Genomic DNA, 17359 nt, shown 5'->3' with positions numbered 1-17359 from the left:
ACTCATGACCATACTTGTCAGCCTGTCTTCCATCCTCCTGATATCTTTGCCTCTTGTCCCCTCCCCTTCTGTGCACAAGCTCCTAGATGTCTGGCAAGAGGAATGCCAGGCGGATAAAGGAAGGACCCTGGGCAAGGTCAAGGGAGCCTATTCCCGGCGCTGGCTTCATTCAGGCATAGAAAGAGTTAAGCAAGCTTCTCCCCTCCCTTCCCTCAGACACACACCAGAGAGGTGGGCCAGGGGAAGGTGAGTGGGGGATGAAAGAACTCCAGACAGAGCTGCACCCCTACAAGTAGGGAGCTTTTAGCAGGTGAAGGGAGCCTGTCAGGGTGATGGCTTTTCCTGGCATAGCTGATTCCCTTGGGCCTTGATGCTATTCTAGAAACTGAGGAGCTAGAGGGGCCTCTGATTGCACATAGAATTGGAGAAGGGGACGAGCTCCTATCCTGCTCGCAGCCTCTATTCTGTGCCCCCAGCTGGGCACATGGAAGGCTGAGCTCTAGGACCCTGAGTTCCCTGAGGGGACTCAGGTGTCCCACTGCAGTCTCAGAGCCTAGTGTCCTCTCCAGGACCTGCCTCCTCACAGCCATCTGCAAGACTGATACCCATGCCACCCCCCACACCCGTCTCCAGAGCCCCGCCTGGCCTGGCTCTAGCAGGGCCTTGGGGGAGCTGCAGACTGCCTGCTCACCTGGGACAAGCTTCTGAACCACACCCACTCTCCACTGTCCTCTGACTGCTCTCCAGGGCACACCGCAGGGGTGGAGCCTGCGGGCCACAGTCCCTGCGCACACACACACACACACACACACACACACACACACACACTGCCCCAGAGAGCTTTGTGCGCCACACTCTACCTGATCTCAGATCCCACCCCCATCTACCAGCCCTCAAGCCACCTCCGAGGTCTCTAAGGCCACCTGCACCTGCACAGCCTGTCCTCTTGGGCTTCCACACTCCTCAAAGCCTCAGAGCACAAGCAACTGTCTGGGTCTGGCCTTTGCCCAGGAAGGGCTTTGGAAGCCCAGGGTACAGGCCACCTGGCTTGTCCTGACTGCCAACCCCACACAGCCCCCAGAAGATCAGGGCACAGGAGAGAGCCCCAATTCAGGTCTGTGTTGGCTGCTGGGGTCCTGGCTGGGCAGACCCCTGAACCTTGAAAGGCCAGAGGGGTGCTCCTAGGAGCTCCTGGGGAAGGAGACAGTGGGCAGACTGAGAAGGAGGTGTGCCAGGCAGAACTTTCACATGGATGGTGGTAGAATGAGTGGCCCTGTGACCTTTGACCATAGCCCCTGTAGGAAAACAGATCCAGATTCAGATTGGTCCAGGCCAGGTGCCAGGTGTGTCATGATTGGGCCTCATTCTCTTCTGACAAGGCAGGACAATTCCCCTGTACTTGTACCCTCCGTGCTGGCCTCTGAGTCAGAAGGGCCCGCGCCTGCCCACCCCCTTCCGCCCCCTCCTCAGTCCTCCAGAAGGCCAAGAGGCAGCGAGACTCCCACGCCTCTGGCCGGCCTCTGTCCCTGAAATGCACAGACCAACACCACTCGCTGCTCCCTGACCCCGCCTTCTGCAACAGGAACAGGGTGGAAGAGTTGGCCCTAGCAGCAACAGTCACCTAAGCAGGGTGAGCAAAGGCTGGATTCTTGAGTTTCTGACACTTCCTGAGCTAGGCCTGGGAGGGAAGCTTTCCTGGAGGAGGCAGGGGTTGGATAAAGAGAGGGGAGGGGGCCTGAGCTGCTCCTGGGCAGGTCTGGGGAGGGGCTGGCTGGCTGACCCAGGTCTGTGGGTTGGGAGCAGGGCGTGAAGTAGTCAGAGAGGAGAGCAACACTTGTGGTCCTCTCTGACCTTGTTCTCTCTCCAGGCCCCTTCTTTCCAAGCCCATGCGCAGTGTCCTCTGGTCTTGGCCAAGCTCCCTGGGGATCGCTGGGCAAGAAGATGTGGCCAGGGGCTCCTCGAAGGAAGAGCTGAGATGGAGGCAGGGAATGTCTGGTCTCCCGCCTCACCAGACAACAGCCCATCAACAGCACCCCCACTCCATGCCCACACCTCCCCCAGCCCCCACTGCCGTGGGTCCTTGTGGGTTTTAAGCTCGTGGGAGGCTGCCACCTAAGACGGGGGCAGGGCTGTTATTCTCAGCAAAGTGATGGGCTCTCCTAGTGGGTTTCTTTTATTAATTGGACTCCAATGAACCGTCACTAATTACTGATGGTGCCACGCCACTACAGATGGGCCTCGATTGGAAGATAACTGACTCTGGAACCAGAGGCCAGCCAACTCCCCGTGCACAGGGGTGGGGCAGGCAGTGGGGAAGGCTCTGCAAATCAGACGTGGCACATCCCAAGAACCTCTGAGACGAGCACTCTGGCAAAGGGAACTGTCCTGTAAAACAAGAATGCTGCTCCGCACATCCCCACCTGCACTTTATTTGAAATAGCCTCGCTGCTCTTAAAGGAGCCCCTCATGGGCAACAGGTCCCCCTCTCCCCAGCAGCTCCTGGAGGCAGGGGTGTTTTTTCCACGTGGCCCAGGGGAGCCCACAGACCACACAAAGCTGTGGGCACTACAAAGTGAGACTCAAGCCCTGTCTTTGGGAACTATCTCACCCTCTTTCCTCTCCCGGGGGAGCTTCCTCGTTTAGAGAAACCTTTTTTCTCTGTTGAGGCAAGAGATGGTACAGGGTCAAAAAGGGCCCGTGACTGTGTCATCTGTCAGCCAACCTTTGGAGTGTCCAGCAGTGGTCTGCTCTGTGGCCTTGCTGGGTGAGGGGCCCTGGGGGCCACCTTCTTAGGTGGAGAGGGAAGGCTCAGCTGTAATTCAATCCCACGACCCTCAGGGATGGAATGACTGTCCCCCTGGCAAAGTATAGGACTGGGTGAGACAGTTCTGGAACATCCTGCCAGGAGTTAGGATCCTTCTCGATGAGTTGCTCTGAATACCCACTCTTCCGAGTACCCCCCTCACCATGAATGCAGCCTTGGAGCAGGAGGAGAGGGGCAGACACAGAGGTGAACTCCCAGACTCACAAGAATCACCCGAATCACTGATTCTAGTTCCTTGCCTAAGGTGTGCGGTGTTCAGATCAGGTTCTGAGGTCTGGGGCATCTCAGACACCAAGCCCTGTCTCCCTGAGGGCTCCTGCTACCCGAGTGTGGGGACCTGAAGTCTGCTAGGCACTTTCTTCCTTGGGAGACTGTGGACAAAGGGTGGGTGAGTTGATTTATCTACCCTTCCAAAGGAGGGGGTTTGCTCACCACCCCTCCAGAACTAGCCTATGAGCTCCTTGAGGACAGGGGCCTGCCTTGACACCACTAGCACTGTTCCCAGCTCCCAGCCTGGCACAGTGGGACCCATGGGTGCTTGTGAATAAAGGAAGGGACTCTTGGAAAATTCTGTGGAGACAGAGGCGGCCCCCTTCTCTCTGGCTCTGCGAGGCCGGCCTGGCGCAGACTGCTGGACCCTGCTCCACACAGCACAGTTCCTCTAGACTGCCCTAGAAGCAGCTCCTGGGCTGGAAGGAGGGTGCAGATCCCCCCAAAGAAAAGAAGGGGGTGCCTCTCAGACACATACAGAGGCCATGCAGCTACGTGAAGGTCACTGTCCCCTGGGAGAAGAGGACATGCAGCAAAGCTCAGTGGGTTAAGGGTTCGGGAGGAGGGGATGATTAGGAAAGGCCCAGAGATCCTAAGCAGAGGCAACTGGTCTGCATGTAAAAACGGGCTGGTCTTACGCAGCAATCTGGATTTCTGGTTCCTCTTGGAAATCTGAGAGAGCCGCTTGCATTCCTGCAAGGCAGAAGTCCATGGTGGCAACTCGAGCTACTCCTCTGAATGACTGTGTGCCTGCCAATTTGCCACTGTCGCCCCTATTGTCTACTGCATCACACACCTGGCTGACTGCAGCATTTATACAACTGGCTGGAGCCTTGGAGGCACTGACTGCCACCCCTGGGGCCATTCCTTCTGATGGAAGCTCATGGTGTGTGTAGGACCACAGGTGACAGAAATGGGACGAGCACAAGCAGGATGAGTGGAACCCAAGCCTCAGCTTCTTGCCCAGTGGCCTCCCTCACTCTTTGATAGATGCTGGACCATGTAGCATCTGACTCTGAAGCCCATGGAGGCCAGGCAAGGGCAAAGGGAAGTCAGACAAAGGCTGGGTGGAGAATCAAGCCACCTGGCCACTCCTGGCATCCTGGGAGGCAGGAGGAACCCTGCCAGCAGCTGTGCCCATGCTCAGAAGCAAGTAGGCAGCCCGGGCAGAATGCCATGAGGACACCAGGAAGGCACCCACTGGCCTGTCTCACTGCCTGCGGTCTCCCCATCAGTACTTACTTCTCTTGGTAAGCACTGCCCTCTTGGATGGCTCCTCCAGGATCCCAGGGCCCCTTGGGGGCAGCTCATGCCTTTTGGATCTGAATAACTACTTCAGGCATAAGACATCAGGGCCTGCATACTGGTGACAGGGGAACATCTGGGAAGAATTCTTGTGGCTTCAGTCTCGCTGGGGGTCGCAGACCAACCCTCCTTTAACCATTGGTGCCAGCTGTGGTTATAGCTCTGGGATACAGGGGTGTTCTCACTGAACAAAAGTTCTGAACTCTGAGCCTGGAGGGACCTCATGGGAGGGTCAGGCCACACTGTAAGCTAGGGAACCTGTAGGGCAAATAAGACCCAGGATTCCTAAGTGCCAGGGCCTTCTCCTTTACCATGTGCCTTTCCCAACAGGCATCCTGTTTAGAGAGGGAAAGAGCTCTGGCCTCTGTCAGACTCAGTGGCCAGTGGCTAGGTGAGGATGGTCATCTTCATGTGTTCCACTCCCACTGGTCAGCCATATAACCTCAAACAAGTCCCTCCATTGCCACAGGCACTCCTTGGTCATCACATGGAGCCAAGGCAACCTGCCTCCCGGCCACCGCGTTCGAGCCGCAGTGTGGGAGGCCAGGCTCTGAGTGAGTACAGCCGGAGACTTCTTCAGCAGTGGGGCTGCTTTATTCCTGTGCTGTCCATGGTCACTGCCACTGTCATGTTGAATGTTACTGGTTTTTTCCTCCTGAGATCAACCCTCTGGCTGCTGAGATAAGCCCACAGGTCACCTGTGAGTCATGCCAGGCCTCCACCCCCTCCACCCAAGTCCCTGCCCTCTGAGGCCCTTTGGCCAAGGCCCTTAGCCAGACAGAGGAAGGAATAGGCAGTCCAGGTCCTAGGAGGGGTCCTCAGACTGGCCACTGGATCTTCTTTGGTGTCTGGTTTAGGGCCCTGGTGCTAACAGTCCCCTTTCAGGAGGCCAACTGGTGCGTGAGGATGAAGGGAGAGATGAAGTGGAAGGAACTATTGATCTTGGAATCCTGGGTCCTGGCTTGGGTATTGACCAGTTCTGTGACTCTGGACAAGTCACAGAAATGCTCTGAGCCTTAGTAACATCATCTATAAAATGGGGACAATATTTCACCTAGTTCACAGGACTAAGCAATAATTAAATTACACAAAAGACTCCAGACACACATGCTTAACACATTGCCAGGTATACGGTAGGCACTAGATAAATATAACCTATTTTAACCTTCCTCTCTTACCAGGACCTTCGACAAGTGTCCTACTTTCAATATCTTGTTCAGTTAGTCGCCAAAGTCAGGGTTCAGTCTGTGATCAGGGCTGGGGCTCAGGGTGTGACCAAGGTCAGTCTCAGTCTAGGACCAGGGTCAGGGCTCTCAGGCTCATGCAGGAAAACCAAAGATCCTCAGTATGACTCGATGGCCATGATCTGTGCACTGCCCTTCCCACCCAGGCCGGGGCCAGGCATGCCCATGTGCACGGAGGGAGCAGCCCTCCCCCTCCCAGTGTTGGCTCTGTCCCTGCTCATTAGCTCTGGGCAGCACGCTTCAATTGGCAGCTCAGCCATCCAGCCTTTGGCCAATGGTCAGAACCCCACAGGCTGTCTCTGGCTGGCTCCTTCCCCACACACTGCCCACTGGGGCATCCCACCTGTCAGGACCACTGCCTTCCTGGTCCCTGCTGTGCTCTGACTGGCAGATGTCTCTGTGCCAGGCTTGGAGGCAGGTGCTGGGGAGACTCCAGGCCTGAGCACTGGCCCAGCAGGTCTGGGCGTAGAATCTGTCTTGGGTGGTATAGCTGGGACTCCTACTGCCTCTAAAGAACTGAGATTGTTTCCCAGGCTAGAGCACAAACCAGCCTGCAAGACTGGAGCAGCATGGAGGCCAAACCTCACATCCTGACCACGGAAAGATTGAACTCAGAGAGGGCCAGGGACTGGTCTGAGATCACACAGGGAGTCAGGGGCAGTGGGCCAGACTCTGGGTTTTCCTGATCCCATTCTGGCTTCTCTCCACTGCCCTGAGGCTTTCTTCTAATAGGTCTCGCTTGCCCCAGTGAGTGCTACGGGGCACTTTACCTGTCAGCATCTCCTCCGTGTGGCTCCACTGTCTCTACAGCCTTCTGAGGCACGTTCCCAGGTGAGGTATTCAGCCATTGAAAGGTAAAATAACTTTCCCTAGATCAAGCTTTTTCTAGATCAAGCTAGAAATGGGGCCAGATTCATTCATTCATTTGTATGTTCATTCATTCAATATTTGTCGACAGTTTCCTATGTTTCAGATACTGTGTTTAATAGTAGGGATGAGGCCCTGGCTGGTGTAGCTCAGTGGATTGAGAGCTGGCCTGCCAACCAAAGGGTGGCAGGTATGATTCCCAGTCACGGCACATGCCTGGGTTGCCAGCCAAGAGGCAACCACACATTGATGCTTCTCTCCCTCTCTTTCTCCCCCCTTTCCCCTCTCTAAAAAAATAAATAAATAAAATCTTTTTAAAAAATAGTAGGGATGAGAGGGTGAGCAAAACAGATGTGGTGGTTGCCTCTGGAACCAGTGGGGCACAGTGGAGGGAGACACTGAGGAAGAGAAAGCCAGTGATCACATGAAAGCACAGAAAACATGTGAACCTCTGACTGTGACACTGGAGAAGTGCACAGTCCCATGGAAGCATGTAATGGGCGTTGGGGCTTGGATTTAGCCTGGTCTGGGAGGTTTGGGAGGGCCTCCTTGAGGAGGCAACGAATGAGCTAAGATCCAATGAAGCGAGGGAAAGGAATAATGTTCTGGGAGAGGCAGTGTGCAAAGGCCTGGGATGGGAAGAACCAGGGTGTTTTCAGAGAACAGTGAGATGTCTGGTGTGACTGAAGCAAAGAGAGGGAGGTGCGGGGTTCATGTCAAGGAGCCAGCAAAGACCCACCCATACTGGACCCTCATCCTCTTTATTCTGGGAACAATAAGAACCCACTGGAGGGTTCAAAGACTGGATTTCTACTAATTCTGTAGTGTGGTACCACAGAATTAAATAGTAACCTGCCTTTGAAGTGGGTTTGAAGAAGGGCAAGATCAGAAGTACCAGGAGTAGAAAAAGAAAGCAGTGGTCCAAGGTAGTGGAGCTGGTGGAGAGAAGCAGCAAAGTTCAAGTTAGGAGAGAAATTGACAAGCGTGGGGATGGATTTGATGGGGGTGAGGGAATGATTACTGATGACAGAATTGGGGTGTGACAATGTGGATAGTATAAAGAAGAGAAACCAAGGGTCGAATCCCGGGGCAGGTCAACATTTAACGCTAGGCAGAAGAGATAGCAGGTGCACAGACAGGAAAATAAGAGAGGGTGCATCTTGGACCTGGAAAAGAAAGAACTTCAGGCAGGGTGAGTGTTCATGAGGGGCTATTGCCACTGAGAGATCACGAAAGGGGAGATGGCTGCTGAAGGTAGGGCAAGGCAGAAAAGTCACTGTGGCTTTAGAGAAAGCTGTTTGGTCGGAGTAGTGGGGTCAGACTGGAGGCAGGTCAGTGGCTCCCAGGGAAAGACGCAAAGTCACAAGATGAACCAAGTGGAACTGTTGGCTGGGACAGTCGTCACTGGAGGATGCATCTTATTACTAGATTGGCTCAAGGCTGGAGCCTGCTCAGTGCTGAAGCGACCACACCCCAAACTAGGGAGGGCCCCATCTTTGGACTGAGCCTGCCCCAGTTCCCCTCAATGGGCTGAATGAGTGAACAGCTCTGGCCCTTGTGCTTCAATCCCAACCCCACCCCCCACCAGCATGGGCCTGTCTGTTGGGGAGGGTGGACGGGCAGACACAGGCGTCCCCAGCGTCCCCCCTCTAGTTTGAGATGAGACAACGTGGGGCAGCAATGGCGGAGAGGAAGAAGCTAAGCCAGGAGCCCAAGCTGAGGGCAGGAGAAAACACAAGCAACAGAAAGATGAGGAAAAATATTTTGGAAGAACGTGAAATTACACATATTTGATATATATTATTTAATATACTGTTTAATGTATAAAATATATGTATATTTTAAGCATCCAAATATTTATCATGAGAAAAGTAAACACTTAAGCGGACTGAACAATGACTACTGCATGCCTTGTTACCGTGTATTTGGAATCAGACAAGCGGCGCCATCACGTTCTTTTTAGGGCTTAGGGCTTCCCTCTGGGGTTCTGCCTGGGCTTGGGGGCTGGGGAGCTCGCAATGAAAGCTCTTTTCAGGTCCCACCAGCTGGGTCTTCCTTCTCTGAAGCCTGCCCCCCCCACTTTATTTGCATCTCATTAGCACCAGGGGCTTGTAGTCGCTCAGCCGCAGAGAGGCGGGGATCGCAGCTCCCTGCCCCCTCCGGGGTAGAGGTGGGTGCGGCGACGCGCTGCCCCGCCCCCACGCCCTACACTCGGATTCCCGCCCGCTTGGCTCCTTAGGAGTGTTCCCATGGCAACCGGGTGATGGCGCAGGTCGTGACGCCTGCCGAGGAGCAGCGCGGCCACCCAGTTCCCCGCCCGCCGCCAGGCTGAATTGGTGATAGGCAGGGCCTCAATCTCCCGAGATGATGGGCGATAATTGGTTTATGGAAATAGCTGAGCGGAGAAGGCGAGCTCCTTGCCAAGCCCGCTCTCTGCCACCTGGCCTCGCTCACCGCAAAAATAGGGGTGGGGGAGGGGACGTGAGGGGAGGGGCCCGGGAGCTGGGCGGTGGAAATGAAGCTTTTTTTGAGACAAGCAAGTGTTTCACCTGTTGGTCTGCAGCGCAACGTCTACCCTCCGGCCACTCTGTGGGGCTACGGTAGTTGTTACAGTAACCTGGTGTTCGTCTCAGTTCCTCCTTGGGCCTTAAGCCTGTGCTCAGGCCTATGTTGGGTGCATCATTAGGAAAATGGAGAAGAGACCTGAGGTTTGTGGGGGCTGGGGGGGAACCCCAGTTTAGGGGACAGAGGAGCTACACATAACTTTATATAAGGTGCCTGTGACAGTGTTGACACTGCTGTGGGGCTCCGGGGAAGAGAGAGCTCAACTCAGGTGGTTACTTGGAGGAAGAGGCATCATGAACAAAGCTTTGAAGGTGGGATTTCAGCAGGTGCTGGGGAGAGGGATGGGGCAGGCACTCCCCAAAAGAAAATGTGGGGAAAAGCCAGCAGGCAGGTACTGAGTGAGGCTGTTATTGGTGAAGGAGGGGAGGTACAGGGAGGTAATGGGAGGCCCTGGTGGCTCCCAGTGTCTTGGGAGGGAGCACTGCACAGTGCTTTACTGAGCAGATGATGGGCATCCATACAGGAGGTTAGCTGGAGACTCTGTGGCCTTTCAATGCCCCCTGAGAGAAGTAAGGTCCCTGGGATGGGCAGCAGACATGGATGGCATGGCAGGCCTTGCTCAGATACCAGGTTGTGAGAAGTGTGTGTTCCGACTGCAGCTAGCTGGAGGGGGGATGTGGGGGTGCATTAAAGGACAAGAACTAGGGAGATCCCCATGATAGAAATGACTAGAGTGTAGTGGGAGCCAAGGAGGAGGAGAATGGTGGTTAGTATCTTACCCTAGGATTGGGCATGGTGGGGTGGGGCACCCAGAGTCTGGGAGAGGCAGGCCCCAGATCTTCTTCATTTGACCGCCCCACCCCCACTCCAACTGAGCCTAGCCCAGGCCTCTGCAACCAGGGGCCCTGCCTCCTGAGGTCAGGTTGTGGCCAAGCCCTGCCCCAAAAGCTGTGGGATCAAGGAGTGGCCCTTCCTTCCTTCCCTAGCCCCAGTGAGCAGCATCTGCGCAGCAGGAAGATGCCAGACTTCCCATTTGCAGGGGCCCCAGCCCCTGGGTGATGCACACTTGACTTTCCCTTTGGGTACCGCAGCCCCAGCCTCAAACCTTTGGGTGCTCCTCTTCCAAATACCCACACCTTGGTTTCTGATCCAGGAGACAGCAGGCCCCACCCCACTCTCAGTAGCTACTTACACTATCACGTAAGGCCACGGCTCAGAGCCATCCTTGCAAGCAGGGAGGTTGGTGGCCCCATGGAGAGTGACTGTGATGATCTCCTTATTGGAGGGAGACAGGTGGTTGGTGACAGATTCCACAGTCTGGGTGGTGTTTAGGGGGTCCTTGGTGTCTGGGCCCTTGGTGACCTGTGGAGAAAGCCAGGGCTGAGTGGCTCTTCTGGTGGGTCACCTTCTCTTACTGCCTCCCTGTAACTCTAGTCCTTGTGTACTCCTTTCCCAGTGGCTGTTTCCCTCTCTCATTCCCCCACCCAGTCTAGAACTACGAGTCCTAAAGGGCAATTAATTGTCCTTGACATAATTTTCTCCCTACCTCTGTCCCACAACCCACATCTCTCCGTTTCCTTCTTGCCTTCCCCCAGTCCTGGACCATCACTTCCTGCAGAATGAGATGGGCCACTCCACCTTTCAAGTCCAGTCCCACCTCTAAGCCCTTACTTTTGCAGGTACTCCTTGCCTGTAATTTCCAAATCGCTCCTGCTTTTGAAGTCCTAACAATTGTCCTTCTTCTGTTTCTCCTGTAATCTCACCCCAGTTAACCTCAGGTACCTGTTTATAGCACTCTACAGTTTACAAAGCTTATCCATGGAGTTAATGCATTAACAGAGCTGAATGAATGTGTCCATTCCACATACCTTGTCCATCTTCAACCCAGAGAAGGAGAGAGGTACCTGCCCACACATGGCCTCCTAGACTGGTTGCCCCAAGCAGGCTCTCATGCAGGGGCTCAGCAGCTCAATAGTTTGTGGATTCATGGCCCAAAGGGGTATGGTGATGAGAGCAGCAGAAGCTGTGGCCTGGAGCAGTCGGGGAAGGCAGCTGGGAAGAGGAGGCCTTAAAGGGTTGGGAGAACATGCATGGGTGAAGCAGGGAAGACAAACTGGGGAGCAGAACACTGGAGCTAAGACAGCAGAGTGGGAAGGGGAGGGAGCATCTGGAGGCCCGGGGCAGGCTCAGAGTGCTTCTGGAGGCTTTAGGGAGTTGGGGCCTGGCAGGGTGTTTTTAGTGAGTTAAACACTGGGGTGGGGAGGGTGTGAACATGGGACCTCTGTGACTTGGGGTATCCTGGTCTTCCCTCTGCACTGAACCACTGACTTTCTCCCAGTGCCTGGAATTGACATTGACACAGTTGACCCCACCCTTTGTCCCTCCTGCCAATTAATTAACACTGCTGATGTTGGGGGCTACAGAGGGGCCCTCCTGGACCTTGGAGAGGAACTGTTGACCTCTTCAGGTTGGAGATGGAGCTGAGGGGGCCACTGAGAGTTGTCCCTCTTATCGAGAAAGCTCAGCTTGTCAAAGCCAGCATTTCCGGGCAGGCCCTGGTAAGGGTGGGGGAGTCCTCAGGATGGGAAGGGTCTGTGGAGACCATTGAGAATGATGACCTATTACATAGAGGGGAAACTGAGAGAGGACCTGGGTGGGTGGGGTGGGCTATGAGCTGGCAGCAGCCCCAGCAGGGAGGGTACCCTGGCTCTGTCCTGATAAGTGTCAGAGCTGGGTTTAAACCCCAAGCCACTCATGCTCTGACAGTCATTTTTCAACCAGTGAGGGCTCGGACAAGCTTGCCTGGACCCTGCTCTGCTTCCTGTATGGTGGCCCAGGTTTCCCACATACTGCCTGTTCCCTCCTTGAGCCTAGGGGTCCTATATAGGAGACCATTCCACATGGCGTGGGCCCAGCTCCCACTTGGAGATGCACAGGACCCACACCCACAGATAGGTTCTCCCATGGGGAATCAGGCCTGCTTTGTACCTAGACTGCTATGAGGCTTGCTTTTGCTAAAACTCCCTAACCCTGAATTGAGGCAGCAAACATTTACTGCATATCTTTAAATTAATTTCCTAAAATCCATGCTAAACCTTCCAAGGATGAGTGTAACCAGTTCAACCACTTTTCCATTTGCATTTGCAAATATCCTTCTTCTGTGATGTGATTAGCAGCATCCTCTCCTTTGTTTTCTGTAAAAGGTAACCACCTAGAGCAAACCTGTGCATAGTAAATGAGGACATCATGTAATGTGCCCAGAAAAGCAATAAAAGCTGGTCAAGGCAAGGGCCAAGGCTTTTCTCCTCTTGAGAGAGAAGCCGCGCTGTCCCTTTTCCTCCACATGACTCGGTAGTCCATGTGACTTTGTCTCATATCTAATCCACAATGTCCCGGACCCCACAAGCTGGGGTCCACATCAGTCCTAGGCACAGTGGCTCCTGGCTCCTGGCTCCTTGCAGCCTCCAGGCAGAGGGAAAGGGAAGGGCTGCTCTTGCATTCAGGTCTCACAGTAGTGCTTTGGGGCGACCACAGATCTGAGCCCCACCAATCCATCAGCAGATCCTGCCAGCCCTATCTTCAAACCATGTCTAGAATCTGACTCCTTCTGTCTCCACTTCAAGCACTTGGGTCCAAGACACTGGAGTTCTATACTTGCCTCTTAATTGCTTTCTTGCTTCCCTCTGGCTTTCTTCTGCCCTGCCCACCTCACAGAACAGCCAGAGTAAACCTTTACAAATTTCAAGCAGACCTCAGTCCTCTGCTCAAATCCTGCAGTAGCTCCTCATTTCACTCAAAGCCTCTCAACGCTGTAAGGACCTGGGCGCTCTGGCCCAGGAACTGACCTCACCTCATCCCTCGGCCCCTTGCCCACTTGCTCAAATCACACTAGCCTCCTGGTGGTTTCTCACAGCTGTTTCCCTGGCTGCCCTATCTGCCTGGCCTGTCTGACCCTACACAACTATTTCTGTGCCTTGTTCCCTCACTTCCTACACGTCTGACTCATCAGAAAGGCCCTCCTGGTACAAGCTGGCGTCCTTGCCTAACAGGATGACTAATTAGGAGGTGAGAACCCCTTCCCTAGCCCCAGAAGTGCCAGCCCTACAAGGAGACCCCTCCCCTTGACTGCCCCCACCCCGTCCTCTACCTCAGGACCCAGCAGGCCCTCTCACCATCTGCAGAGGTGTTGAGTTACCCCTCCTCCTCTCCCCTATTCCTCTGTCAGGCCAGGGTGGAGGAGGGGGTGGGGGAGGTCAGCAGAAGGAGCAGAAGGAACATCTGTCTGGTGGAAGGGGCAGGGAAGGAAACAGCCACAGAGCCACCTTCTCCCCGCATAGTCAGAGAGGCTGCCTTTCCCAGGTCCCACCCTCACGGCTACTCCATACCCCCCACCCCATCCTGCTTACTCCCCAGCAGGTTTGCTCTCCTGGTTTGGTGGTATAGGAGCAAGACTAGCAGCCTGGATATCCAGAGACCAAAGTTTCAGCCCAGCTCTGCCCCCAACTCTCTGTACGACCCTAATTTTCCCTTCTGCTCAGTGGGTATATCTGGAGTGGTTTGTAATGCAGTCTTCCCAATAATTAGCTTAAGGTTTCTGAAATGATGTCAGGAGAGGCAACTAACATCCCTATCACCCCCAGATTCCCAGGTGCAGCCTTCAGTGGTGGCCCCAGCCCAGTCATGGCTGTTGGGGCACAGAGCCTATGGCAAACACCCTTTGGCCCCAGATATGAGGGCCCAGCTGAATGGCAGTTGCCTAAGAGTTCTCACTGACTGACTACCTGGCAGCCCCAGAGCCCAACCAGGTCCCCCTCCCTGTCCTCTATATCCTCTGCCTCCTCTTTGCCTCCGCATGTGGGACAGCCTTCTGGGGAAATAAAGCTTGCAGGGGTTTGGGAGGAAACTGCTTGTGCTTCACTTCTGGGCTTGAGACCAGCTGCCAGGCTGGTGCCTTCTGGTGACACTGCAGGCACGTGCCTCTGGGCAGTCTGGGCCCACGGCCAGGGAGGCCTGGGGCCAAATGGGAGGCCACAAGGGGGTGGAGGGGGTCAGTGGGCCAAACCTTCTGCCTTCCACCGCATCAGGACCAATGAGTGTCCTCTCCCACCCCCACCCTCCTGGGCCTGCACTGAGGAATGATCAGGGAATAGAAAATGCATGTGCTGAGTTTTGCAGGTGGGGCAACAAGTAAACTGTAGGTGATGGTGAACCCCCTTCAGTCTCAGGTCCCACAAACCCGTCTGTGGGAGTCAGATGGACTCTGGAGAGGCAGTTCGCTTTCCTGAATATACTGCCTGAGGCTGGCAGCAGAGCTAGGTACTTACTACCTAACACTGCTGGTGTAGACATCGGTGGGCAGGTCGTGGGCTGCATTTGCAGGTTGGGGTTTAGTTGGCATACAGAGCAGTTCTCTTAGCTCTTCCACCAGGGCCTGGCACACAGAAGTTGCTCATTCCAATGCCTCACGCTCAGACAGTTGGCCTTACCCTCAATAAGCCAGGATTAATGTCCCAAGGGGCCTGGGCTGCCTATTTTGGAATATGTGTGCTGGGGGAAGGGGTAAGGGTGGGAGTAGGAAGACCAGACCAGCAGTGGAGTTAATGGCCCATCCATTCAGCTTCCAGGGCTGGGGCTTACATTGGTCCCAGTGGGGAGCTGATGGAAGGAGACTCCTTCACCCTTCCAGATCCTGTTCCCAGCCACCCCTCCGTCCCAGCAATCTGGGAGGCCAGGAAGCCCAGTTCCACCTCCAGAAGGGTCTTGCATCTGAAAGCCAGGGGCCAAAGGAGGGAGCACTGGGCTGGGAGGCATGGGGTCTGGCTTCCTCTGATCAGTAATTTGGGCAAGTTATTAGACTGCAGAGGTCTCAGTGTCCCCAGGTGTATCACAAGGGCTTTGAGTTAAAAATGGCCCCTCATGTTCCTTCTAGCTTTTCAGCCTCTAAACTTGCCTGGGAGTCCTGGTGGCCATGACAGCTCTTTCCTAGCCTCCTAGGAAATGGCACACCGCTGAGCTCACACGCACAGCAGGAAGTGGGGCTGCCATCTGCCTGCACTCGCTGCTGTCCCTGCTCTGTTCTCACCGGCATTCTCTGGATGTAACCTGCTTTCCCCGGGGCCATAGTGTATAGATACGCCTTAGGCTCATAAGCCGGGTAGCCAGTACTCACGGGTACTAGCAAGGAGTTGTGTTTGGAGCAAGAGAGGCTTTTCAAAGGATGACAAAAAATTCAGAAATAAAAAGATTGATAGATTTGATAACTAAAAAAGTTACACAAACTTCTACAATGGTCCAAAATTCACCACAATACAAAGATAAACAGGAAAAAACATTTGGGATTTATATAAATGTATGAATATCCCTAATACACAAAGTGCACTGAAATCCGCAAGCATTGCCACAATAAAGAGACATGAATATGAATATGTAATACTATGTGCACATTATGAACACCCTTATAGGGATTGTTTCCCAAAGCTATCAATCAAATAAGCCTGCTCCTCCTCAGGGCACTCTTCCTCCCACACACATCTAGCTTGAGTGGGCAGGTGGCGATGAGCTTCAGGAACCAGTTGGCAGCTTAGGGCCCTCAGGTCAGGCCAGCCTTGTGCTTGACCCCTGTGGGTCACTTACTGAGAGGAAGCTTAAAGGGGGAGGTGGAGGCAAAGAGAGGAGCCAGCTGTGGGTACAGGACACCCAGAACCATAGACTCCAAAGTCAAGGGTAAGAGAATATAAACCACCTTGGGGTATGGCCCCCCCTAGCTATCTGATTTATTTGATCTAAGAGGGTGTTCCCAAGGACCTGTGTGGCCTTGGTCTTATCTCTCTCTCTCCATCATCCCTGCTGGTGGGTGGCACAGCCGAGGGCATGGCCTGAGCTTTGCCAGTGAGCAGAAGGCAGAGGAGCCCTGACAGGGAGCTGTTTGCCTTTCATTGGCACTGAGATTCTAGTGTAGGCAGGGTTGTGCTCTGTCTCACAGCTATTTATTAAACACCTGCTATGTGTCAGGCACTGTTTTGAGTACTGGGGATACAGCAATGATGGCAATGGATAACAATCCCTTCTTTCCAGGTATTGGAGCCCCTGTGACCTGGGGCTGGGGCTGGGTGAGGGGTGGGAGGGTATGGGACAGTGGAGTGCAGGCACTGCCAGGCTAGCAGCCTGGGAAACCCTTGGAAGATATTGGAGGGTGAGAGCGATGGTGAGCCATCTCCTTGGGCTCTCTGAGCCTCTGTGATCCCAGCAACAAGAAGGCAGAAAATCCTGGTTGTGGAGGTGAGACACCTGGTTCAACTACCTCTCTCTCTGGGTCATGTGGAGGCAGACAGAAATCACCAGGTGAGGGCAGTTGGGCCTGATAACACCTGTGAGCAGGCCGTCTTTCAGAGCCCTGTGGCCCAAGAGTATATAGGACACCTGACCTGGAGGAGCCACAGAGGTCACCTCAGTCTCCGTTTCACAGCTGTGAAAACTGAGCTGGAGAAGAAACGCTCCTGCCATGACTTCGGAGCAAGCACATAGGGCTTGAAGGGAGAGATGAGTTCACGTGGTGCATGTCCCATGCCCCTAGGCCTCACCTTTTTTTGTGTCCAGCACATCCTTTTGAGGGCAGCAGTGTTTGGCCTTATTTAACAATCTCAGGGACCAGGACCTGATGTGTTGGGGGAGCGGGGATAAGACATCAGTCCTGCCCAGACAGCTGGCCTGGATTCCAGTCTTTGGGGGCAGTGAGCAGAGTGGGGTGTCAGTGTGGTCTCCGGGGTGCTGTACTCCGACTCTGGGACCTGGCCAGGGGAAAGGGAAGGGAGAGCGGGGCAGGGGTTGGGGTGGGGTGGAAGGGGGTAGGGATGTGGAGCTTTCTCAGACAGACATACTGTGATTGGAGATGCTGTGGGGAATCTGGGCCATGGCCAGCCAGGGGTCAACAGCTGGCACTCCCTCCTGGCACCCCCGGCAAAGTAAAGCCAGGGGTGGCCCTCTCTGCTCAGACCTGGAAAAGCAGTGAGCTTTTCCACCCAGCTGGGTCACCTGGGCAACAGTGTATGATGTCACAGGGCAAGGCAGAAATCACACAACCACCTGCCCAGGGGCAGTGGGGAAATCCAGAGCCCTGCTTCCTGTTCCTGGAGCTGCGTGCTGCCTGCTGTCTGCATTAGGTCCTCATCCTTCCTGGCCTGGACCCCAAGTGACCCATTAATCAAGATTCACCAGCACTCTGTGTGCCCAGCCCCCTGCTGGTAACACTGCAGGAGAGGAGGAGACACTGCCCCCAAAGAACTTG

The 17359-nt window shown here is 54.6% G+C and overlaps 1 protein-coding gene across 1 annotated transcript in view; it reads right to left on the bottom strand.

Annotated features, from left to right (window-relative positions):
- The window catches only part of CCDC33 (coiled-coil domain containing 33), a 90005-nt gene extending 79053 nt beyond the window's left edge, over window positions 1–10952 (bottom strand). Inside the window, exons 1-2 of the mRNA XM_045848472.1 lie at window positions 10944–10952; window positions 10268–10437 (exon numbers count right to left, since the gene is read on the bottom strand). Coding sequence (XP_045704428.1) covers window positions 10268–10437; window positions 10944–10952 — 179 coding nt within the window. The remainder of the gene's footprint in view (window positions 1–10267; window positions 10438–10943) is intronic.
- Between the last annotated feature and the right edge of the window lie 6407 nt (window positions 10953–17359).

The sequence above is a fragment of the Phyllostomus hastatus genome, unplaced genomic scaffold (genome assembly GCF_019186645.2).
Source record: "Phyllostomus hastatus isolate PE091 unplaced genomic scaffold, TTU_PhHast_1.1 phas_contig_62, whole genome shotgun sequence".
Lineage (NCBI taxonomy): Eukaryota > Metazoa > Chordata > Mammalia > Chiroptera > Phyllostomidae > Phyllostomus > Phyllostomus hastatus.
The sequence above is the reverse complement of the archived record's forward strand: the minus strand, read 5'-3'. Positions and strand labels throughout refer to the sequence as shown.